At 36.4% G+C, this 27,327-nt stretch overlaps 1 protein-coding gene across 23 annotated transcripts in view; it reads left to right on the forward strand.

Annotated features, from left to right (window-relative positions):
- rbfox1 (RNA binding fox-1 homolog 1) overlaps nucleotides 1-27,327 on the forward strand; it is a 298,167-nt gene that overhangs the window by 260,408 nt on the left and 10,432 nt on the right. For 22 of the 23 annotated variants that reach the window (XR_009270281.1, XR_009270279.1, XR_009270283.1 and 19 more), the window contains 7 exons: nucleotides 2,004-2,057; nucleotides 2,965-3,057; nucleotides 4,758-4,818; nucleotides 7,584-7,637; nucleotides 18,326-18,458; nucleotides 19,828-19,867; nucleotides 24,421-24,485. Coding sequence is in view for 18 of the 23 variants with exons in the window: in XM_058770877.1 (XP_058626860.1) it covers nucleotides 2,004-2,057; nucleotides 2,965-3,057; nucleotides 4,758-4,818; nucleotides 7,584-7,637; nucleotides 18,326-18,458; nucleotides 19,828-19,867; nucleotides 24,421-24,485 (500 nt within the window). In the remaining 5 variants the exon portion in view is untranslated. The remainder of the gene's footprint in view (nucleotides 1-2,003; nucleotides 2,058-2,964; nucleotides 3,058-4,757; nucleotides 4,819-7,583; nucleotides 7,638-18,325; nucleotides 18,459-19,827; nucleotides 19,868-24,420; nucleotides 24,486-27,327) is intronic. The other variant, XM_058770878.1, reaches the window with a different exon arrangement.

A 27,327-nucleotide genomic window follows, 5' to 3' on the forward strand; every position in this document is an offset into this window, starting at 1 on the left:
GGAAACATGATGCGTTAAGAGCTGGGGGTGAAAACTTTTGAACAGGATGAAGATGTCCAAATTTTTCCTATTTTGTTGAAATACAATTTTTTTCAATTTAGCACTGCCCTTCGGAAGCAACAGAAGATAATTTGAAGGGGGCCAAGGGGGTCGGGCCGTCCCCGTTCCGATCTCTTTCTGGGGGGACCTATAAAATTTGAAATTAAATTGAAATCTAAAATCTATAAAAGGTTAACATTAGTGCTGTCTGTCAATCGATTAAAAAATAATTAATCACACATTTTTCTGTAATTAATCATGATTAATTACATATTTATGTTGTCATAATTCCACATTGAACCTCCAAATTAATGTAGAAACAGCAAAGATATATTTGAAAATATGCTTTTAATGGCATCTATTTACTAAGTAGCCTATTATTAATGTAAAGTATTGATACAAATACTGCTACTGGTGTCTCTATTAAATGCATTTCCCTCAATTTTACCTATTAATTATAGCCATTCAACATTTACAGTATAATTGAAAGCCATTATTTTTAACATTTAGTAGGCTCTGAAATATTAAGAGATTTTAAAACAATTCTTCACATAAACTATTAATTGTATATGCATAAACTATACAGATTAATCTTTATTCAAGCTACAAAAGTTAATCAGCGACTAGAGCAGTCGAGTGATTTCTCTTTTTCGTTTCTTCTTTGATTTCCATCAGACTTCAGCGGGTTTTACTTTAAAAGCAGCGCTATCTCTTTAAAACACATACCCTATTTTCTCCCAACTCTTTACGGTCATTTAAGACTTTATAACTCATTTAAGACTACGTTTACAAGGTAACTCGCCAAAACCGCATATTTTGACATAATTGTGTGTTTCTTCTGTTTAAGCGCTACTGGTGCGCTGTATAAAGCGGCTCGGTGTAGGCTATGTAACAGCCGGACGTACTTCACTGCACCGTTTCTGTGGCGTAAGCCCAGGTAGCCTACGTGTTGCCACATTCTCGGGTTATGAAGAATAAAGAAGGGTAAAGTAAAATCTTCCGAAATGAAGCAGCAAAATCTTCTCAGGTAAAACCGTGTCTAGGGACAAGCTGGCCATCACTGCTCTGACCTTATCAGCCCGTTTGTATTATTTGATTCGCTCTTGTCACTTATGACAGAACAGCATCACGATGGTCTTTGGAAAAGATTATTTTATTCGCTTAACTTACGTCAGAACCAGCGAATCTCTTTAAAACCTGGCTGTTGTTTTCACTACATTGCTATTATACATATTATTTTTTTGTCTTGTGGACTATGTGTAAACATCTTTTATGTAAAATATCTTACTCAGGACAGTACTAAATAAAATATAACATGCATTTTGTATGATCTCTCTTATTTTGTTAAAATTATTCACATTTTCACAGATTCTGCAAGGGGTTCCCAAACTTTCGCATGCCTCTGTAAATATTAAGTGGCACAACCGTTTCCAACATTTATAATAAGAAAAAATATATTTCTTAAGCAGCAAATTAGAATGGTTTTAAAATATATAAAATACAAAACAGTTATTTTAATAGTTTTTTATAGTTATTTTTAACAGATATATTTCACAGATATATTTCACAATGCCACAGTTTTACTGTATTTTTAATCAAAAATGACTTTGTTAAAAGAAATGTCTTTCAAAAAAAATCTTAGCATCCTCTTGCGTTTGAATGGTAGTGATTATATATAAAATGATTTACTACAATTATTTTAGCAAAAGTGCAAAAACAAAATGATCTTTTCAATTAAGTTTAAATGAATATTACTTAAGCCTTCATATCTGTGAAACCTCTATTTTGGATTTGTTTTTCAGAATAAAAAGAAATGCCTTATAAATGACCCATTAAAAGGGTGAATAATTGGTGATTTTTAGTAACATTTAAAACATGTAGCTTAATACAGCTTGAACTGGAGTGTGTTTACATGTAAAATCAAATTTAGACACTGTCTGATCTGTGTTCTGTTCTCTTTCCAGCAATTTGGTAAAATCTTAGATGTTGAAATCATATTTAATGAACGAGGATCAAAGGTACGTTTGTGACTCACTTCCCTTGCATGCTCTCATTCTTGACCAATTAGAACAGGCCAGTGAGTTTAGAGGCATAATGTTTATTTAAAAAGGCAAAATATCCAGTGATGCATTGGTACCTGTATCGTACAGAATAAATGCTTGTTGTAGTCATGTTAACGTATGTAATGCAATCTCATATCAGCTGCTGTTCTAGAGTTATTAGTGCCCTGTTCAATGGAGTGTGTGGAAATGTGTTTGGCACTTGTCTTTGTTCTGTTACGGTGTCAAATGAAGAACATTCTCCACTGAGCGCTGTAATTGACAGCGTTATTCAGTGTTATGACACTTAGCATCATTCCTGTGCACAAACAATTTTCTTTATTGAAATATGAATTATGTTCTTCTGTTCCAGCTGGGGGAGATAATGATGCATGTTAACAAATTCTGTAGTTCACAATCCTTTATCATTTGTCTTATGAGTTTTTTTTTTTTTTGCTTTTGTAATGACTTTTCTTTATGTTGCATTATACAGTGTTAAATGACAGCGTTTATTTTATTCCACTTGTTTCCAATAGATTTTGTTTACTCTAAGACTTACTAAAGGTATATCCCTTTGTTTGGTTTCTCTCTCTCTCTTTTTTTTTTTTTTTTTTAATTTCATTAAGTGACTTTACGTTCTTAGACGTGCTATTTCATTTCATTTCTCCTCAGTGGTTCTAACAGAACCCGTAAATTATGGTTAATCTCGATGCTTTGCATGGTGCAGGAGAAAAGAGGAGGAGAAAGAGAGAGGGGTAAATGCAGCAGCAGCTGTTTTTGTGTGTGAGAATGGCAGAGGTAGAGCCACAGTGGATTTCTTGGGTGTATGACTGAATTAATAATGTGCATGTTGTTCTCCCCCCTCCCCTCTCCCACCTGCATGCAGGGTTTTGGTTTCGTAACTTTCGAAAATAGTGCCGATGCGGACAGGGCCAGAGAGAAATTACACGGCACGGTGGTAGAAGGTCGTAAAATAGAGGTGCATGTAACAAATATTTCCCTTCTCAATTGCTTTTTGTTTTGTTTTTGGTTTTGTTTTATTCATTTGTTGTTGTCGTTCTTGTTGTTATTCTTGATTCTGTTTTGTGTGTCAGTGTGTGCCTCACTCTCATCTCACTATTTTAGACGCATCACTCGTCTTTTCCTGTGTGTGCTCCTCTCTCTGTCCCTCTTTCCCTCCCTCCCTCCCTCCCTCCCCACATTGTATCCCTAATACGTTTCAGTTATTCTAAGATCTCAAATCAGATGTAATACGGTGCTCGCCTTTTTTCTAATTGGTTTGCTTTTGTTGGCATTCACTTGTGTTTATTCGGTTCTCTTCTGTTCTTTTCTGTTCTTTTTTTTTTTTAAGCATATTTTGGCTTAATAAGCAAACGGGTGCAGTAAGTCATCAGGCAGAGTGCAAACAGCATTTGTGTTATGATAGCAAGAGGCCTTATTGCAAAGTTGACGAGGGATCTGCGCTTAAAGCGGCCCGAAGTCGGCAGCGCTTGTTAATTGGCCTGAAGACGCTGCTATTAGACGGAGCTGCTCTCAAACGCAAGCCTTTTAAAATCTACAGCTCAAATTACACTTACTTTACAGTCTAGAACAGTCACTGAAGGTGAAATACTGTAGCAAACTGATCTGAAGGTCTGCAACGAAAGTGGGCATCTTTATAGCCGATTCCCATTTGACAGTTGTGCCTCTTTCTTTACTTGATTTTTTTTCTTTTCAATTTTAAGAGTTATTCGGATGTGGTGCCGTCTTTAAGTAAGATGTTGCCTATTTTGCCTTCTCATTTTCCCCCTTTTCCAATGGTAGCTGGTAGGCCCCTCACCAAACTCACTAACCGTGGTAGCAATACATACACACGCGGGCGATGGCGGCGAATGGTAAGTGGAGAGAGCCATCTGCCATTTCACGAACTCCGCGCTGATACCTCGTGACTGTTTTTTGACTTGATGTTGAGTTTCTTGATGCTGTTTTCTCTTGGTACGCGTGTTACTTGAGTGAACATTTAGCTTCCTGAGAGGCTCTGATTGGATTGAACTGAATCGTGCGCATCCTACTCAGATTCTGAACTCCATGATTATGTTAAATAATGCACCCTCTTTTTATATCCTTTGTTAGCTGTCCTTTCGGCTTGAATGATTTTCTTTCGTTATTACTTTTTTTAAATATATATTTTCCTTTCTGATTATTATTCTTGTGATGAAGCACAAGGCTCTTGGAGTGTTGAATGCTAAATGTTGCTTTGTTTTCCGACTGTACCTCAACTCTGAATGTTTAGTGTATGTTGCGCAGTGCCAAACGTTTTTTCTTTCTTTCCATTCCTACATTTCTTTCTTTTCTTTTAACCTAATCGTTCCCTCTCCACTGCATGCTGTCTCATATTCGATGCCTTTCATTTGTTGAGTGCATTTTGTGTGTTTTTATTTCTTTTTTTCTCTATGTACTCCTTCAAGTTGATCATTGTTTTGATGACGCATGCTGACGAGTCTTTTTATGATGAGATTATTGCATATATTTTCTTTGCTTTATATGTCTTACCACTTTTCTTTAACTGTTTGTTATGATCTGTAATCGTTTTGAAAATCTTCACTGTAATGCATGCAATATTTGTTAAAACAATATTTTCAAAAATTACAGCTTTAGCTTCAGTATGTTTCTTGCTCACACGCTTCTGTTTGCGCTCAGGTTAACAATGCAACAGCACGGGTAATGACGAATAAAAAGACCGTCAACCCATATGCAAACGGTAAGAACAAGTTTCATTAATATTGCAAAACATCAAACCGCTTTCTATTATGTTGTGATGGACTGATATACAGTGTTGGGATGGATACTTTGGAAATGTAATAAGTTATAGATTGCAAGTTGTAATAAGTAGTGTAACTATTTCAATTACTTAGTTAAAGTAATGTAACTGATTACATGTGATTACTTTTCAAAATTTCTAACAAAGGTATTCAACTGCTAATCATTTTGAAATATTTAAAGCAGGCAGGGTTAACCGTACAGTAGTACTCAGCACTGATGTCAGACTTTCAAAATCCTTCATCACTTGAATTAAGGTTATAATCATTTCATTTTAAAACGCAACCACCACAAAATCAGACTTTAGCACCTCTTTTTACTTTGAGATTGTTCTGAGGTTAAATACATAAGATATAGCCTAGTTTAATAGCTATGATAGTTTTTGAAATCAAATCTTTGCCTAGCAAGACAGTAAATACTGGCATCTAACAATGCTGTGAAAAAAGAAACTGTTAATTTAAAAAAATAAATTATTAAATTAAGTTATTAAATAAGCATGTGTCCTAAACTCCTGAAACATTGGTGTCTCATATTTTAAAATAGTCAGTGCAATTTTGGAAAGAAATCAATCTTATCTGTATGTGTGTGAAAATATTCAGATGTAACCTCCTTTGTAATCGTTAACATCTTCATAAGTAACTGTAATTTAGTTCCACATTTTTTTCTCAGTAACTGTAACAGATTACATTTACATTTATTTTGTAATTAAATTACGTAATTCCATCACGTGTAAGTTACTCCCCAACACTGCTGATATATTGGCCAGTCCAGTTCATACACAATACTAAACATGTTTTGTATTTTGTTTTATATACAATATTTTGAGTGTAAAACAAAATAATAATACAATAATTTAATATCATTCAATTGTATTGTATCATCTGATGTCTGAGACCACTAGTAAAATGGTTCTATTTACTTCAATTTTTCTAATTTATACTAATTTACAAATTACATCAGTTGAAAATTTTGAGTAAAAAGTTGAATTGATATTCCTTTAATGACAGCAGCACTGTTACATGTTTGCATAAAACCTGAAGTTCGTGTTCTCCAGTATAATTTGAAAATTATCCAAAGAGCATCTTGTGCAGATCAGTGTCACAAATGTACTCATTTAATTAACAACCTAGTAGCAGTGCAGAATATTAAATATTTCATATTCATTTAATGCTTACTTGCATGCACTAGCGTAGCCAGAAATGTTTAAGTAGGTGGGCCTACATAAAACTGGGTGGGCCAGGTGTGTAGCATATGGAAACTGCATGTCAAATTGCCAACAAAAAATACAGCACCAAGGTTCATTACACAGTACTTCTAAAGCATGCATTAACATTAGTAATTTGTTATGTTAATGTTCATTTCAAAATTTACTAATAGGACATTATTAAAATTAAAAGTTGTATCTGAGCTGGTTAACAAAGATGAATAAACACGGTAACAAATGTATTGCTAACGTTAACTAAAGGAAGTTTATTAAAAAGCATTACCTCAGTGTGAAAGAACCGGGCTTCGCTGATGATTTCATAATCAAATGTCTCTGTCAGTTCACACACATCGAGGACCGCAAAAATGTGCGCAGCTGCAAATTATGCAGTTTGTTGTGGCGACCAGGATCTAGCACAATGTTTATGTGTTTCTTTCCGCAAAGGACGCATGTGTGTAGCGGATCAAACACTGTATCTATGCTAATATGATGTTTCAAACTCGCTTGGTTCAGAAGTTTCCGATTGATAAATCCAGCACCCTCAGGTGGTCTGTCGGGTTTCATTTGTAGACGGTCCGGATTTATTGCTAAGACTTTTACTTTTTAAAAGAATTGTCCTGATTTATGTTTGCTATTTTCAAATGTAACTTCACAAACGCGAGCATTTTACTATTATATCCTTACGTCGTAAACATAACATTATGGGTGGGACTAACAGAAACGGACGAATCATCATTTTGACAAGCGGGATATGCACCTATAGGAAGAGGGAAAACTAAGAAACAACCTGTAATTGACCATGAAAACAAGCGTTTAATATTGTTAATAAATAAAGTCACAGTGAAATAAAACGTTTATTAGTATCGTTTAATAAATTACATCCATTTGGAAAATTACAAACTTATTATTGGGTGGCCCACAGATGAAAGTGGGTGGGCCCGTGCCCACCCGTAGCTACGTGACTGCTAGCATGCTATTTTGCAAGTTTCGACCTTAGACTAAGTTTGCAACTTCACAAGCAGGAAACTTTTACTGTCTTATTCACAATCAGTAGTTTTCTGTGCCCACAGACCTCACAGCTTCAAACTAAGTTCTTGTAATTTCGGTTTTCTGAAAATGTTTTTGACTGCAGTTCTCTTCTTCACATTTAAACTTTAAAAAGTTTAAATGGAAGTGAAATACAGAGACAACCTTTTAGATCTCAGTTGATATCACTGAAATCTCTCTCTTTTTTTGTACTTATGGAGGGCTTAAACAGACAGGCCATTTGTAGAGGTTAGAATCAGAGAGAAATCTGTCAGACCGCTCCGTGTCCTTTCCTTACTCTGGATGACAGCAGCGCTTCAGTGTGGTCAGTCCTCTACTGACACCATTACGCATTGGCCTGGAGGTTCTAGTTAGCCAGAATCCATCTCTGTGTCTTGTGTAGGATCAGATGTAAATTTTTAGTAGTGCAGACCGAGGTGTCTAATATCAGATCTCCCTCTCTGTCTAATGTCTAGGCTGGAAGTTGAATCCAGTCGTGGGTGCAGTCTACAGCCCAGAATTCTATGCAGGTGAGTGGATCCGCATTAAAAGAATTCATTATATCTTTAGTAAAAAGATTGGGTATGCATGCTATTCTAATGATGATCATTTTTATCATTTTTTTTTTGGACATAAAATAGCTCTAACAAAAACAAGAATTTTGAAAAATGTAGGGAAGAATGCAATGGGAAATGATCAAAAGCAGTAAAAGCAAAGTAAAAAATAAATTAATTCATATATTTGTAAAATTTCTTAATTGATATATTTGTATATGTAGAACTCCTGTAAACTAAAATTGACCAAATCATTATCATTTATCTTCACCTTTCTGTAGATTTTCTGAACATATTTTGTACAATCATATTACTATAAATGCTGCAAATGAATAATTGCACAAAGCATCGCTGTAACACGGAGGGTTAAATTCTTTTGCATTTAGGGCTAATGGGCAGCTTCACTAATGTGCTTTGTGTGTGTGAAAAAGTTCTCAACCCACATGCCCTGAATCATCTGTTTATGAACACAGCAGGGGATATGAAATGGTGAATTACTCTCTTCCTTTCAAAAAGCAAGTTTGAAAGCTCACTGTTTTCCTGTTTAGTTATTTTATTACAGTATAATGGACCAAATAGTATTGGCAGCTTAAAAATGTATGAATCTCATTGCATTAGATAAGTCACTGGATGAAAAATCAAAGAAAGTACCATTCATTTTGAAGAAAGAAAGTGCACTTTTCACGCTAATAATTGGATATTTCATACTAAATGCACTGAACTACACCAGTGGTTACTCTGCTAATAAAATTACTTCTGAGAGAACGGCATCATTTGTTATAATTCCACTTGCCCAGCAAACTAAAATACGTTCTAAGTACATTTCAAAAATGTTTTTAAAAAATAGTTATTTTGCTTATTCAAATGTCAAAGGAACATTGCATTTTATAATGGGAACGCTACTTTTAAATGTTCTCTGAACAAGTGAAACAACTAGTGACATTTAAAAACGTTTCAGAAATAAAACAATGTATAAGTAATGTTTTTGTGCTAATGCTTTGAGAACGTTAGTAAAGACCAGGTAACTCTGAACGAACATCTGTTAACATTGCTAGAAGAACGTTTGTTCCTAACTTTCAGAGAATGTTGCCAGAATGTTAACCAAAGTTCTGAGAATGTTCCTTGTTAGCAGGGTGGTTTGAATGGAGTGGGTGGTAGAATGAAATTCTAACATTTTAAGTGTGACTTAAAAGTGTCCAGATACTTGTTAGGTCTTACCGTAGTACTGTTCAGTTTTTGGTTAAAATATCAACCACAAACAAGCAGAAAATTGTAGTGGTTGTCGTTTAACTGCATTATTTGACGGAGGCATAATTCTGGGCCTGGAGTTTGGAGGTGTGTATAACGGGTGACCTTAATCTACGGGCTCTGGCATAGGCTTGAAAGAGCTGGCAGGCAGGAAGTGATTATTCTAATCACCCAAAGGGCCTGTTTCACAATGTGCATCTGTGTTCGCTGGCCTATTGGCAAGAGGCTCCAAGACGCCATTGTCACAACTGCAAACACGGTACACATCTTTGAAAACATAATCCAGCAAGCTTCCAGACCCCCAGGGCTTCATTTCATTTTATGGGCCTTTGAAAGCGAGCAGGTTTCGTCGGTTGAAACACACGCTGAACTCTTTTTCTCTCGTTTTCTTCGGCCATCTCCTCCTCAACCTTGGCCATCCCAGCCTCTGACCTTCCCCGAACATCATTACCTCCTCCATTATATGGGAAAATATCGAGATTTTATGATAATAGGAAGAAACGGCAAGGCAAAAATATTGAGGTGATGGTTAAATCTAATTGTCTGTCGACGCAAGGGCATCAAAGGGCTGAAAATATATTTTATAAATTAAAATCAATATTTTCAATTTCTCTAGACAGTCGTTTGCCTAATTCAGCACACATTCTGTTAATTACAAAATGGCTCATTATTGATTTGCTTTCGTCTCACCTTTCAAGTGTCCAAACAGCCCACATCCCATTAAGGTGCGAATGTTTTGTTCTTTCCAGTGCTCACCGTTTCTTTTTTTTAGATCTTTGTCTTAATTATAATTAAAGCGCCGTTAATACGCCCGAATTGTGGCGATATCGGAAAACGCCTCAGATCCTTTCGTTTGTCTAACGGATGAAATAGGCATTGGCACATAGCTGCTGAGATTGAAGAAAGAAAGACTGCACAGAGCGATTGAGCGTGAATTTGAACGGTGAATAGTAAGCTAGAAAGTTACCTATATAAACAAATATCCTGAAGGACCGAGATGGAAAAGGAGCGTCTTTGATTCATGAGACAGTCAGATGTGTGACGTGAGGTTGGTTTCTGAACAAGCCTCAGCGGTCGCCACTCGAAGCGGCTCTCACCTGCGGCAGACTGTTGATTTAAGATAGCTTTGATGTTCATTAACAGTTCTCCGGCTGAGGGGAATGAAAGCTATCGGCACAAGGCTGAGGGATGGCCAACGTGCCAGACCTCGCTTGTCTGCCGGGCTGATCTCTGATTAAGTGTTACGCCTGACGGAGATTGGGCGGATGTTTGAAAATTAGACTTCCAGCAATTTACGCCCAGAGATTATGCAAATTAAGGCCACCTCTGACCACAGGAAATCTGAGGCTCTTCTTTAAAGATGCACACATACACACTCTGTCTTTCTCTAATGCATGTGTTTTGTTTGTTTTTTCAGGAAATGAGTTCACACACGAACAAGGTTAAAGAGATGCAGCTCTAGCAATTATTTTTGAAAGTCATATATGCTGCCTGGTAACAAAAGACAAATATAAGGGTGTTGCCTCAACTATGGGCACTTTTAGAAGATACACGTCTGACAGCCATACTTGTGCACGCACACATGCATTTCTATCACATATCAAACTGGTGTATTTTGTTTTCCTTGATAAGGTAAATTTAATGATTAGCATTCTATGTATTCAAAATGCACACTTGAGTAATGTTTTAATATTTTTGCACAATTTGACTATGCAAACTTGTGATTGCAACTTTTGAAAAGTCAGAATTGGGAGATATAAACATGCAATTGTGAAGGAAAAAAGTCTGAATTTTGAGAGAAAAAGTCACAATTACTTTTTATTTTCTTTTTTTATATTTCATAGTGGCAAAGGTGTTCCATAATTACAGCCTCATTGGAAATGGTGCACAATAAAATATTCCTTTTAAAAATAAAAAAATTTTAGTGCAATGAATATATATGAACTCTGTTTGAATTAAAATCAACCCCCTGAGACATGAAAGTGCCTACAATTTGAAGAAATGTACACATAAACGCTCACACCATCCAGACTTAGTTTGTTTCTCTGCACACACATTCATTTATTGACCTCAATTTCTCATCTTTAATGTTTATTGGCAAAGAAATAATTGATCACGTATTGGTAAACTAATTTCCTTAAGTGAGAGGAGAGGAAGGGTGACTTCTCTATGCCCAACATTCAGATTATTGAATTTTCAGAAGAAACAGACTCATATTGGCTGAGAGAGTTTCAGCCATATGAACTGAAATGGAGTATGTTGGGTCATAATGATTTAGAGAGTGATTTGTATTGACTGACAGTTTAGCAGCGCTAATGTTTCAGTGTTTTAGTATGACATCACTGTCTTTGTTCTCTCTCTCTCTCTCTCTCTCTCTCTTTGATTGAGTCCTGACTGAACGAGAGGCAGTGGCCGCCTCTGGCGCTTTCAACATTGCTGGGCTTTTTGAACTCACAAATACTGAATGATAAGTTTGAAAAGTGACGTGCAATTAAGGAAGCGCAAAAGAAGAATTTGAGAATTTTCAAAAAGGCAGCAGCAAAATGAAATTAATTTGTGCAGATAGGCTATCGTAGAAGACAACAAGCGTCTTTTAGCGGAAATACGAAGCGTTTTTAAAGCAGAATGAAAGCAGTTTTGGTGGCCGCTTCTGTGTTGTACATTGAACATTTGAGATTGCATTGTGGGAAGAAACAATTTGAAATGACCCCGACATGTGTACAGAGGTGATTAAAAATGTATATTCATTAAGACTTAAAACGTGTTTCAAAAGACTGCTTACTGTGAGATTACATACATTTGAATTATAAAGCTACCAGTTGGGGAGGGCCTGTAGAGAACAGTGTATAAATAGTGACTGTCTACTTATATTTTTCTTAAAAGAAAATAACTGTAAATTAAATAGGGATGAGTCAGCTAGTCATCCAACAACTGACTAGTTGACTATTAATCTAGTTTTTTTTTTTTTTTGCAAATGAGTGTTGATGGTCAGAATCATTCCGAATTTTACTGTGTACTGTGTATATTTATTATGTATATTTATATATATATTTATATTTATATTACAGATAAATATATTTAATATATAAACATAACATATTTTGCTTAAATATATACATGTATGTGTGTGTATTTATATACAGTCATGGCCAAAAATATCGGCACCCTTGGTAAATATGGTAAATATGATCAAAGAAGGCTATGAAAATTAATCTGCATTGTTAATCCTTTTGATCTTTTATTTTTAACAATTCACAAAAATCCAACCTTTCATTGGATAATAAGAATTTAAAATGGGGGGAAATATCATTATGAAATAAATGTTTTTCTCAAATACATGTTGGACACAATTATTGGCACCCCTAGAAATTCTTATGAGTAAAATATCTCTGAAGTATATTCCCATTCATATTCACAATTGTGAGCACTCCAGGGTGATTATGAACATGAAATTATCCAGCCATGGCTTCCTGTTTCACAGAAATATAAATAGGAGGGAAAACAAAGCCCAAATTCCCTTAATCATCCATCACAATGAGAAAAACCAAAGAATATATTTCTGATGTGCAGCAGAAGACAATTGACCTATCGGTAAGCCCCGCCCCCCTTAGTTACTGTTGCTCCCTCGGACAAACAAACGTATTTGCTCACTGTCTTTCAATGACAGCTGCAGTGTGAAAACCTTGTCCCATGATGTTTTTGCACAATTTTGGACACATAAGGCCACCAAATGGGAATTAAATATTCCATGGAGGGATTTATAAAATATTTAAAAATAAATACGGTGGGTAACTCGAAGGAGGGTTTACAGATCACAATGCGAGCGGGAGAAGTCTCATATTACGGTCGGTCATCACGATCTTGGATCAACACTGTTTATGTATCGCAGGGTACGATTAAATTAATGTACATTTAACGAGTTTAATATGGAGAGGCACTGAAATGTAGACCTTCGTTTATCTGTTTTTGACCTACACTGTACAAGACACGAGAACAGTCCGCTATTAGCATGGACTCACTAACTTTAACATTAGCTAGTTTTAGCCAGAGATACCTTGCTAAAGCACATTAACGTTCTGCTTGAGCAGATGAAAATTGTAACTTAATGAGTGTATGACAACCAGAAAATGAACGTTTTTGTCTTCATTTGTATTGGGGTGAATAATTAAGATAATTAAGAATTTCCAATCAACAATAAGTGAAAATCAATAAGTGACTGACTCTGTTAGAAATCTTATAATGGGCCATGTTTGGATCTTCCAACCGTACAATAATCCAAACACAAACCTCAAAAACAACACAAAAATGGGTCACTGAGCACAAAACCAAGCTTCTGCTGGCCATTCCAGTCCTCTGACCTGAACCCTGTAGAAAATGAGTGGTGAACTGAAGAGAAGAAGCACCAACATGGAGCTGGGAATCTAAAGGGTCTGGAGTGATTCTGGATGAAGGAATGGTCTCTGATCTCTTGTCAGGTGTTCTCTAACCTCATCAGGCATTATAGGAGAACATTTAGAGCTGTTAAACTGGCAAATGGAGGTTTCAAAAAGTATTGAATAAAAGGGTGCTGTTAATTGTGGCCAAAGTGTATTAGAGAAAAACATTTATTTCATAATGATATTTCCCCCCATTTTAAATTCTTATTATCCAATGAAAGGTTAGATTTTTGTGAATTTTTAAAATAAAATATCAAAAGGATTAACAATGCAGATTAATTTTCACAGCCTTCTTTGATCATATTTACCAAGGGTGCCTATATCTTTGGCCATGACTGTACATAATAATTATACACAGCACACACACATATATTATGTAAACAAAAACTTTTATTTTGGATGCAGTTAATCACGATTAATCATTTCACATTTATTTATTCATTAGAAATTTTCATCGTTACATATTTCAATTTCTTTAATTGAATTTTCTTAAATAATTTTATTTTCAGTCAGTTTATTTTATTAATAATTTTCATACGCTCTAAAAAATGCTGGGTTAAATACAACCCAGCGCTGGGTAAAATATGGACAAACCCAGAAACTGGGTTGTTTTGACCCAGTGGTTGGGTTAAACATTTAACCACTGGGTCTGTCCATATTTCACTCAGCACTGAGTTGTATTTAACCCAGCATTTTTTAGAGTGTACTTTCTTAATTTGTTTGATTTTTAAAAAATATTTTTACTTCCATTAATTATTTTCATAATTATTGATCCTAGTTTTCAACAAGCTGCAGAATTATCCGTACTCAATACACAGTGCATTTTACATGATCTGAAAGCTGTGAGATTTGTCTAATCTCGAAGCGCATCTTGTTTATATATGCATCCGTAAAAGAGCCTCTGTGGTTTGCTGCACTGTGTAAGGTTGCAGAGCGCGATGCACAGGGCAACCGAACCTCCTGCAATGTTTATGAAACGTGGGCTCTGCCCACCCGTCAACCCCCCCCAAACACTTCCCACACAAAAGCCAATGAGAGAAATTATTGCGCTACAAAGCAGTTGTACACTTTTATGGCTTTGATGCGGAGGCTACCTCCCGTCGGCCAGAGCATCTGCTTCACTGTAATCGCTCTCAAAGCAATAAAACGGACTAACTCTCCTGTGCATCCCCCCGGAGCTCACTGCTGCTGCTGGTGCTGCACGCTCCCATCTCTCATTCAGCGGCACTTACTGTTGCTCTATCTCACTCTCTCTCCGTTTTCATCTAGCCCTCCACCCTTCATCGTTCTAAATGAAAGTGCATAGTCTAAGTTGTTTATCCTGTAAATATTCAGGCTAAATACATCTCATATTTATTTTCCTCAGGACACATTCTACACATCAAAGTGAAGCTCTTGCAAATATGCAAACATGTACGCAGCATATTTCAAAAATGGCTGTCAGTTGGGCTGCCTGGCATGAAAGGAGAAAGGAATATATGATGTGACTAATGAATCTTTATTGTTTTGGTTTTTTTAATGCTGCATTTTTAAATGCTGCATTTAAATGCTGCATTATATATATATATATATATATATATATGTGTGTGTGTGTGTGTGTGTGTGTGTGTGTGTGTGACCCTGGACGACAAAACCAGTCTTAAGTGTCAATTTTTCGAAATTGAGATTTATACATCATCTGCTGAATAAATAAGCTTTCCATTGATGTATGGTTTGTTATGATCGGACAATATTTGGCCGAGAATCAACTATTTGAAAATCTGGAATCTGAGGGTGCAAAAAAATCTAAATATTGAGAAAATGGCCTTTAAAGTTGTCCAAATGAAGTTCTTAGCAATGCATATTACTAATCAAAAATTAACTTCTGATACATTTGTGGTAAGAAATTTACAAAATATCTTTGTGGAACATGATCTTTACTTAATATCATAATGATTTTTGGCATAAAAGAAAAATCGACAATTTTGACCCATACAATGTATTTTTGGCTATTGCTACAAATATACCCCAGCGACTTAAGACTGGTTTTGTGGTCCAGGGTCAAATATATATATATATATATATATATATATATATATATATATATATATATATATATATATATATATATATATATATATATATATGAAGAGTTCATTTGCAAAAACCGATAACTAAATTTGTATTTTTCAGAAATCACGTTTTTTTTATTGCACATTCCAAGTAATATCAATCAAACTGCAGTTGGGTTGTTTTGAGTAAGTAATAATAACTTAAACAAATACAGGTAATTTACTAAATTAAAGTTCATTGAAAGTATGGTTTTTTTGTACATATTAAAAGTTTGTTTTATAGCAAAAGCAGATAACTCCAACAGTCGTTTTTTTGGCAAAAGCAGATAACTCCACATCATGTTTTAGAGTTTAAAAAACCACTCGTTTAACCTCTGTAATCTCCTCAGATGAATGTAGATGCCTGACAAACGTTGTTGTTGTTGTGATCATAGACTGTATGGATGTGATTACACGCAAGCTTTTCCCTCACCATTGTAACGCGCTGCTTTTGCAAGGCTCTGTGAAAACATTTCAGCTTTTATTTTCCTTTACGGCCTGAAGAAGATATCACAGGTTCATCAAGTTTGTCGAAATTATCAATCCTCGATCACTTTTAGTCAGCTTTGATGAAACTCCTCTCAGCTAGCACGTCTTTTCAAAGTGAAAGTAGCCTTGTCACCTGACCTGAATACAGCGCGCTGATTCGCTAAAATGGACTTATCGGCTTCTGTTCAAAAACAACAAGGGCACTTGTCGGCTTTTGCAGTAAAACATGAACTCGCGATGCCTTGAAAGTGGACAATATCAGCTTTTTTGACAAAACGTGTTTAGGGTTCAGATCGCACTGTATGTGGAGAATAATGCACGGCATTTTTTTTTAATGTGGCGTTTATCGGTTTTTGCAAATGAACTCTTCATATATATGATTCTGATACTAGTAAATTATAGATAAATGTTATTGTATTTTAACAAAGGTATGTTAACCTTACAAATATGAAACATTTCAGTAATGGGAAGGTAATATCTCCCTTTATAAATACAATAAATTGGTAAGTAAATTATAGCGTTCATTTAGCTGTATTTCACTCTTTTATATAGTAAGACAGCTGTGGCGCACTGCGTGAACGCGAGACATATCCAAGGTGACAAAGAGTCAAATGGAACAATCCTTTTCACCTTTCTACATCACGCAAACCCCTTCCTTAAATCTTAATTTTTTATCAGCCAAATGAAAGATTCAGTGCTTCTATTAGACATTTATATGATCTCCTTTTGAAAACCTGTAATGTTAAAGAATGGAGCAGCTTTCACAAACCCCCTCTCTCTTTCTTCCTCTCAACCATTTCAAATTAAGCCTCTTAAAAGTCATTTTCACCACCGACGCCCTATTAAACTTAATGATCATTTAACAACAATACAAAGCTTTCTGTTTTCACCCAGCCTCAGAGGTCTGTATGCCTCCTGTAGTTTGGTTATTACTCATTGTTAGAGTTTGGGGCTAATTGCAGGTGTAGATGAAGCTAGGGCACCATTCCTCACAGCTCAGATTAGTTGAAACTTGTGGAATTATAGTTCATTTGGCAGTTTATTACACGGCGCTCTGGAATACTTGATTCTGATTGGTCAGTCGCGGCTTCTGAAGTCAAATATTACATTATATAACTGCGTGTTTGACTGTCCCTAGCAACACTGGTCTATTTTTTGTATCACCCTGTTGTGTCTTTGTTCTCACCCATTAAAACAATTTCACCTCAAATCAGTCCTTTGACCATTTAGTTGCTTATTTCAAAAGTAGCCGTGTAATCACCCCGAGGGGAGGTTATTTTGCAATAATGGAGTTTAAAGGGGTGATATCCTGCAATTTTGTATTTTATTTTTCCCCAGAAGTCTACATTTTTGTACTAACAGACATTTTTAGTTGAGCTTTGCTTGATCATTTTTGCCTCTTAGGTTTTTTTGCTACTGTAGCTTTAAGGCATCTATATGTAAATGACATCTTTATGATTGGTTAATCTCAGCATACCGTCAAAGTTCACGCTGCCGTGCATCAGGATAGGCCAAATTGCTGAATACTGAATAGGCGTTAATGTATATATGTGGGTGGCATGTTAATGTGCTCGTGATGGTGATGTCACAGTACATCAAACCCTTTATTTCAAAACAGCATGAAAGGCCTGTTTTTAAATTTACATAATGACAGTTCTCCCAGTGCTATTATTATTTATATACTATTTATTATTAATATATTGTTTTTATAAATATTATTCATATTTTATTTTTGTAGTTCTCATTTTTCAAGTTTTAGTAATTTTGTGCTTTGTGCATTTTTATTAGTTGTCGTTTTTATTAAATAATTCTATTTAGCCTCTCATTTCACTTTTAGTCATTTTAATACTTAGATTTTCTAAGTTTGCGTTTTTCATCTAATATTTGTTTTAATTTTAGCTTTGTTTCAAGTACAACAGTTTTTGGTAACACTTTATTTTAAGATGTCCTTGTTACACATGTTGCAAGTACTTACTATTATAATAACAATAACTTATGCATAATTACATGCAGCCCTAATCCTAACCCTGACCATATAGTAAGTACATATAGTTAATTAATATTACTCAGTACCGACATGTGTAATTACACTGTAACAAGGACACCTTAAAATGAAGTGTAACCCAATTTTTGGTATCAATTTTACATTGTCCTTGTAACTCAAGATACATGTACTTACTATAGTAACAACAGTAAATTATGCATACATGCAACTAACCCTACAAAATGTTTTTGATTAATATTACTCAATACTTGTACACTGTAACAAAGACATCATAAAATAAAGTGTAACCCAGTTTTTAATCGTTTTAGTTTACAATAACTACATAGCTCCAAGCCTGTTTAACAGTCGTTCTTCTGTAATGGTTCCTCACGTACATACTGTATGTTTTCCTCACAGTGCCAGGCTTCCCATACCCAGCAGCCACGGCGGCGGCGGCGTACAGAGGGGCACACTTAAGAGGAAGAGGGCGCACCGTCTACAATACGTTCCGGGCAGCTGCGCCTCCCCCACACATCCCAGCCTATGGGGGGTAAGTAACAACACTCCCTTCTCACATACACACACACACACAAGTTCACCTTTAGTCCTCTCTTCTGACAAGCACTCCTCCTCGTCGCTGGGCTGCTGTAACGTGCATGCATCTCTACCTCAGCACACACAACAGTGCAGGCATGTAGCCCGTGCATCCTGCAAGTAATGATGACGGTCAACTGTCATGCCGTTCTGTCATGGTCGATGGCCTTAAGCTTTCCGTTTTTGTAATGTAACATTATGTAAATCCTCTCCAACAACTCAATGCAGAAGGATTTGTGATCTCTGAGCAGTCAAATGATGTTTCTGATTTCATGTATGTAACTGCAAGCTGATAATATTGATGGAGGTTCTGTGGAGTTTTGAGGTGTCAGGGGCCACAGACTACAGTAGTTTCCGCTGTCTGCTGTCTTGTGTAAATTGACAAACGACAAGGTTAGAAGATTCACAGCAAAAATCAATTTAACACAAATAATCAAAACTAAATAAAAACATGCCACTTAAACTGTGAGATAAAAAAGAATCCAAAGGAAATATCAGTGCCTGTAAGGCATCAATAGAATTTTTAGAATTAAGTTTTTGATATGATTTTTAGTCTTTGGCTTTGCCAAGTCATACAACTAAACACAAAATATAGATTTGTATTTTATTAGATTTTAAAGAATTATCAGCATTTTACAGCTTTGAATGTGGCTCAGAAATTATCATTGTCACCCTCAGTTACATTTTAAATGCCAATGACCGATCAAGCGATTTTCAAACTTTAATCTTTAAATTAAAAAAAAAAACAGTTTACACTGTAAAAAGTGATAAGTTGACTTGACTTAAAAAGGAAACCTGTTGGCTTAAAATTAAGTAAATAATAATAAAAAAAAAAAGTTAAGTGAACTTGACAATTCACTTAACTTATTTTTTTTAATTATCAGGCAACAGGTTTCCTCAATTTTTTTAAGTTAACTTAACTTATCGCTTTTTACATTGTATAAAGAAAAATATATATATAATATTCATTTTGTCCTCATTTTTAACATTTACTACATAGATTTTTTTTTTTTTTCTATTTCATTTTTTTACATTTTGCTAATGACTAAAATATGATGTGAAGAAATTTCATCTCTCTATGGCCCCTGTACAAAGCCTTTACTCCTTTTTAATTACTTCAAAAGTGCTTGTAGAGACCCTTTGTCACTCTTATTCATTGTGTGTATTTCTTATTCTGTTCCACTAACCCTGGCTAGAGATGGGGTTGGTATTGCTTGCATGGGAACATGCACTAATATTGATGTCTTTTGTTTGTTTTGTTTGGTGTTTGTCTGTGTGTGTGTGTGTGTGTGTGTGTGTGTGTGTGTGTGTTTGCATCTTTCCAGTGTTGTTTACCAGGACGGATTTTATGGTGCAGATATTTATGTAAGTATTCGCATGCTGTCCTTGAATGTTCATGTACATACCCCACTCCTTCCCCCCGCCCCATTCATCCCTCCGACTCTAAACCAACCAGCTGATTCATTGTTCTTTCTATTGTTAGCATTTTTTGAATTCTACCTTTATTAATTGTGTCAAGAGACTTTCACACACAAGTAAAGAACATTTTTCCTCAGCCAGCCGCAGCACACGAGTATCAGTGACAGAGGAATAGACATTGTTGAGTTTATTGTCAGTTGTGGTGAGACTCAGTGACCTGAAATTGAGCACTAGAGCAGGGCACGCTGGGATTGTACAGTGTGAATCTCATATGTACCTACAGTAGACCTACAGTACACAGAATGTCCTTTTTTCTTGATTGTGAGGGGGTTGTACTGTCAGTTTTATAGTATCAAATTATTCCAAATTTGATCTCTTAATATTTATTTAAAATATTTTTTTCTAGTGTAATTTTCATGAGCAAGGGTAGGGTAGAGTTTTTAATGAGTGGTTAATGTTCAAAGTCTGCGTATCTTCAACACATTTATCTGCAAGTTTATCACATTTTGAGATTAGTAGAAGCATCTGGAGCTTAGGTGGGGTAACTAGCAGGGCCAGAAAGCTTGTTCTCCTCAAGGCCATGTCTCATTGAGCCTGACACAGCCTGATGTATCTCCCCCAATTCGCCCTCCTCTGGGACGAAACAAATTGTACAGGGTACAAATGCGCGTGGAAATGGCGGGAAGGCTGCTGTAACGCTTCCTCTGTTCCCCTGTCATTAGCGCAGTGCCACAGTGGCTGGGATTGATTGTTCTGCTGCGATAAGATCATCTAATATTCATTAGAAACTATCCAAGAACTGTATTTGTTTATTACCAATCTTAATTTGCTAAGTGCTCTGCTAAATGTACTGAATGTTGGCTAAGGTCTGGAAAATGAAGCTACGCTAGCATAGAACAGACAGCCTTAAAATGAGCACGTTAAACACAGAAAAACTGGATACATACCACATGCAGGGGTGCAATAAGGCAGGAAGATCTACCAAATATAAACGACGCAGCGTCTGTAATATCTCTCCATTTAATCTGTAATATAAAGTGCTTCGCATTTCCCTCATGTGGCTGACTTTTCATTTCTAGAAGATCCAGAAACGCCCAAAGCCACACTGTAACAAACAAGTCCATTTGCAGCATCAGTAATGATTGGAAACCCTCCAATATGACCTGAACGTTTTGATCTAGGAACACAAGTTCTGTCATTAGAAAGTCTCTGCTTTTTCTAATGCTGTAATTATTTTTGTTTCATCAACATAAGCCTGTTTGCTTCTAACGAACCGGAGTATAAGAATAGAAAATATAACATCATATATGTTAAAGTAACACTTTATTTAAGGTGTTTGATTATTATACGTTTAATTATTTAAGGCATCAGTAACAGGTTAAGTAAAATTATTATGGATTTACAATATTTTGCATATATTTAACAATATAATGTAATGTAATATAATATAATATGAAACCTTTTCCAATTTATGAGCTATGGCCCTTTGAATAGCTTTCAAACTGCCATTTGATGGGAAGCAGCAACAGCAATCTGTCATGCCACAATAAAGAGTCCAAATGACATTCATTATTTGAATCTAATGATAAAACTGATGTCATTTGAAAGCTGAGACTTTGCTTTATCAAAAAGCATATTTTCTTTTGCTCTGTCAATGCAAATAGTTTCGAACAAAGCTGCAGCAGAACTGTTGTTGAATCAGTGTTTTGAACAAATCAGTTGAGTGAATAATTAAATGACTCATTCATAAACACAGTTCCTTTTTCAGTTCAGTGTTTTGAACCAGTTGATTCAATGAATGATTCGGTGATTCAATGAATCACCCATTAAGACAGTCACTTGTTGCCGCCTACTGGTATGTCAATGTAACCTGCAATTAGAGTCAGTGAGTAATCCCCACTATTAATGCATAGTATGATATAAACACTGAGAAGTCTCGGTGCTGTTTGACTATTACCGGGGACGGGAATTATTGTTGCATAATGTTATATATGCACATATAAAACACTTGAAAAGTTGTATTATTCTGTATTATATCCCCCTGTGAAATTCTTTCAAGTAGCTCAGGCCATCAAGCGGTTGTGGCAGGCAAGCACACTCTAGTAAAAGTATGAGAATCTCACCATGCGCATCAATAACCATGATAAACTCAGCATGTCCACATGCGCTCCACAGACAGATACAAGCAGTCAGGAGTCAGTGGAGCCCTATCTATTCCTCTCTCTCTTTGTGAGTCATAATGATAAATTGTGGCCGCTCTCCAGATGCGCATCTCAGCATTAAAGTCCTGACCACTGCTCTCACCGCACCTGCACACCCTGTCAGTTTCCCTGAGGTTAGTTGACCAAGCCTAATGGAGCTTCAGAGACATGTAGATGCCCACGGCCCCCGTCTGTCAGAGATGACAGCACTGGTGACTAAGGGGCCCCGTTCGGCCGTCCTGCTCTGCAGCTCATCACACCGGCTTTAAATACAGCCCAGATGCATCACGGCCGCGTGTCAGGCTGGGTGTTGTAAATGAAATGGTTTGTTAAGGGGCCGGCCACGCAGCGGGAGAGTCGAATTACCCGGTGAGTCATTATGGAAGGAGTTAGAGGACGGAGGTGAGCTGCGAGGAAGTGGGAGGGTGAGGAACATGAAAGTTGTGAGAAGGAGCTGCTGTTATGTATGTGTGAGTGCAGGGAGAAGGGAGGGTGGTAATTACTACAGCCTGAAGGCCTGGTGTGGAGAACAGCAGGGTCAGGAGACCAGTAAGCCCTGGAGGAACCGAGAAAGAGCAGAGGTGTACAGATGGACTTATCGGTTAGTGTTTTCTGTGGACTGCTAATAGGAATGGTAAAGGAAGCTGTGCCTGCTCAAAAAAGAAACGGATTAAGGAAAGAATCAACAGTACAACAATACAAAGAATATTAGGAAATATTATATTTCATCACATAAGCAAGAGTGCACTTTTGCTAAATATTTAGTCAAACAGCACAATGGGGGGGGTTTGTTCTGGTTCCAGGGAGTACTTTGGAAAGTTTTTTTTTTTTTTCTTGCTTTCTTTGCTTCCGAAACTATGAGTACTTAAGCAGCTCCTAGGGGGTTCTTTGTTTGCAACTATTTATTTATTTTATATTAATATAATATATTTTAATATATTTATTTATAATATAATATATTTATAATATTTATTTATTTTAATTTAATTTGTATTACTTTGGTAAATAATATGTGTAGGTGTGGCATTTTAATGGAGGAAAGAAAAAAGGAAAAAAAAAAACATCTTAGCAAAATTGAAATCTTAATTCTCATCCGTTTTGAATTTAATTATTATTGAAGAAAATCAAGGTCTTAAAACTCAATCAAGGGTGAAATAAAATAAAATAAAAATTACAGAAATGATTGTGACAAGTTAAGAATATGGTTCAACAACGTTGTTTGCACTGCGCTCTTCCGTTACTTGATCTTTTTATTTTGGTGCGTCAATCTGTTAAGTTGCTTAGTATAAGAATTATGATCCGCACTCACGAGAACAGTCTTCTTTTTTCGTTTTATTTTACATTCATCACTGATAAGGGAAAAGACACAAACGTTTCGGCTCAAAGCCTTCCTCAGTGTGCAAAGTTAAGGATATGGAAATAAATATGTCATTTAGATAAATATTGTTATAATGATGAAACAATTTTTATAGTGCAAGTATGATAAATTTGTGTTGATGACAGCCTGTGCATCCAGACAGATGCACATTTTTGATTTAGTATTTATAAAGGGGTATAATTGGGCTGTGGGGGTAGATAAGATAAAAATGGTTGGGAAATACTAAATTAGAGAACAGGAACTAATTGTTATATAATACAAAACTAAAACGAAAGTCTAGAGCACAGTAATGGCCGTGTGGGAGTATTTCAAGAAGACAGCTATATCTCGTGCCGTCATTGACTATGAAAAACACTGCTCAAATCATCAGGCATATGCGCTTTTGACTGCACGTGTTTGTTTGGCCTTTTTTCCTTACTGAACATCTGAGGTTACCGTTCCACATGTTGAAATTATTTCTTTCTCCGTCGTTGGTAAAAAGAAGTAGTGTAGTATGACAGCGCTACATAATTAATCCTCAGATGTATGCATGAGAGGAATAAGAAAGTAGGTTGAGTCACCAACATAAGGCTGCTGCTTTGTAATTAGATTATGCATATTTAATAGCTATGATTATGACATGTGCGTCCCCTCTTTTGGAGCATGCGGCGAATCGCGAGCGCCGATGCCGTGAACTCTGAGCGAATGAATGCGACATTTTCGCGTGCCGCTCTCTCCAAAAGCACTCTATGCCTCTTCATCTCCATGAGATTCAGTCGTACAGTCTCTGTCACAGCACATAACATCAAACCGAACCTCCCTTCTCCACCCCCCCATCCCCCCCCCCCCCGCCCTTTTATTTCTCGCAAACACATTTTATAAAAAGTCCAAACAGCTGTTGTCGACGTGCCCATGTGAGCGAGTGTGTGTTGTGTTTCTAGGGTGGTTACGCTGCCTACCGATACACTCAGCCTGCTACTGCTACCGCCGCTGCCTACAGTGACAGGTAAGACACACACCGCTGCCTGCACACCACTGACAACACCACCTTACCAGGCCCTCCGGCGGGGCCCTTAACACCCACTCACCTCCCCCGCCGAGGCGGCCTCGTTCTCTCTCACCCTTTACTCCTCTGAGGTCAAACTCTCTCCCTTCGTCACGAGCAGAGGCAGGCGCACGCAAAAAAAAAAAAAAAAAGGCCAGCCTGATTTATTAGCCTAATTCCCCTTGCCAGTGGTGATGGGGAATATCACTGTGCCCAGTGCAGTAATTGGCAAATTAAATCAAATGAGATGTCACTGCAAATGTAATGGTGAAACGCATCCATGGCGGAGCAACTGTAACTGCAGAATGAAGTGGGATAGACCTGACAGTTCCTCAGAGATGAGACAAAAGCCCGATTGGCAGGGCGACCAGAGGAAGTCGTCTTGGCTGATTTTGATTTCCTTTTCATTTTTTTCTCTCTCTCTCTCTCTCTCTCTCGCTCTCTCTGTCTCTCTCTCTTGTCAATTGTGAGTGTAAGCTTATTGCAGATGGCACGCAATCAAGAATAAAGCAAATTCGGAGCCTTGATGTGATTGTAAAACATTCGCATGACACGAAAGCATATCTGCTCATGACTGTTAATGCCAAATAATGATCGTAATGCTGTCATCCGACATGCAACAACTGATATTGTGCAGCCATAACTAGATGAAGCAACACTTGATTATCATGTCATCTTAGCAGTGCTGTCATAATCTGTCAGCGGTGTCCCTGCATGCCTCTTGATAAGTTGTGTGCTGTGAATCTCACCCGGCCGGTTGTGAGTGGTGCTCATCATCATTACATCATGTTTATGTAATCATCACGGGAGCGTTTCTGTGCGTGTGTAGATCCCGGTGTCCACGGTAAAGGCAGATCATTAGCTGCGAATGGGGACCAAACGCGCGCGGGCGCACTTTCTGATGTCGGCCGGCCGTGAGCTGCATGTCATAGTGTTTGTAATTGCTGCCAGACTTAAGATCAGTGTGGTTTCATGATCGGTTCAATAACCACATGTGTCCTCCTCACATGCAGGGTCTTCTCTGGATAAATACAGTAGACTGTCCTCAGAGATTAAAGTCAGACCATCCTAAGAAACCACGGTATTGATTCCAAGGGCCCTTGTTGCTTTTCTGTGGCTTCTTGTTATGAGAAATCTGTTATGGTATAGCGGTAATCTGATTTTCTGTTGGTTCGATTACTCTCAGCCTAGGCAATCATGTAATGATCTTATGCACTAGCTTGTCCAAGTTAAACATTCAAATATATCTATTTTTTATCCATTTATTTACTTGAGTAATAAATAAATGGAACAGAATCCATATTAAATAAAAAACAGAAAAGACGGACAGTACCATTCAAAAGTTTGGGGTCGGTATATTTTTAAAAGAAGTGTTATATTCTCACTTATTCTATTTAAAAATGTAATTCATTTCTGTGATGCAAAGCTGAATTTTCAGCATCATTACTCCAATCGTCAGTGTCACATGATCCTTCAGAAATCATTCTGATATACTAAATTTGCTGCTTATTTCTTATTATTATCAATGTTGTAAACAGTTCTTAATAATAAACTGTAATGCATGTTTTTTTAAGATTCTTTGATGAATAGAAAGAACAACATTTATTTTAAACAAGTTTTTTGTAAAATTATAAAATGATTTACTGTCAATTTAATGCATCCTTGCTGACTGAAAGTATTAATTAAAAATAAAAATAAAATACTGACCCCAAACATTTGAATGGAACTGTAGATACAGTCAGGAGCATTTCAAAGTAGTACAGAATTCATGTTTACATTTATTAATTTATAATTGAGCACAACTTTAAAAATAACTATACTGCTTTGAAATGTTTCTGACCATATTTACATCTTTTCTGTTTTTATTTATCATGGATTCTGCAATAAATAAATAAACTGTTGTGAAACTACTGTACATTTAATGACAATCAGAGATTTTTTTTGTGGTGCTGACTAGGCTAAGCATCAGTATTTCAATTGCTCATACTTATGGATTTGAAAAATCCCCAACCCTCAGACATCTGCGCATAACTCGTCCCGCACCGCTTGTGCTACAGACGTGAATGATGTGTTTCAGCTATTGCTTTAACTGTTTTGTCTTTAATACAGATCTTAGTCTCTCTTTCATTATGTTCTATGAACCCCCAAAATTGCCTGTGGTTCAGTTTGTATTAAAAATGTAGTTATACTAGTAGACATAGTCATTGCTTTGCCAGTGGGCAGAGCTAATGCTAATGCTCCAACTGATTAAATTCCGAAAGTTTCCTTAATGTTGTTTAGCTCTCTGCAGAAACCTGCTTGATTGATTATGCAAATGAAGAGGCCTCTCAATAACATTTGAATTATTTTGTTTACCTTTAGACACATTTTGAGAATAATAGCAGCTTTGGGAAATTGAAACCGCAGCCCAACATACAAATTAGGTCCCCGATACAAATTCAAGCTAAATTAGTTTGCATAAGACTAGTCTTTCATAATAGAGATTATAAATGATTGTTATTGAGAAGTCATACATTTTTTACATTTTTCAGATTTAAAACGATTGAATTATTCATTTGCAATGTAAATGACTTATAATCTCTCTTCCCTCATAAAAATAAATTATTCATGTCTCAATGAGTAGCGTTTTTAGACAGTTGGAGTTTAATCGTTTAGTCTGCCTCCATTAAAATAACCTCTCAGCGTTGTTAGATCTTATCACCTCGTGTGAAAGATATCATCTCTGATCTCCGCTAATCCTGCGAGTGTTTTGACTGCAGTTGATCTCTTGCCTTCCATGGTGGCAGATATCAATACCCCAAAG

The sequence above is a fragment of the Onychostoma macrolepis genome, chromosome 03, assembly GCF_012432095.1.
Source record: "Onychostoma macrolepis isolate SWU-2019 chromosome 03, ASM1243209v1, whole genome shotgun sequence".
In the NCBI taxonomy this organism is placed as follows: Eukaryota; Metazoa; Chordata; class Actinopteri; order Cypriniformes; family Cyprinidae; genus Onychostoma; species Onychostoma macrolepis.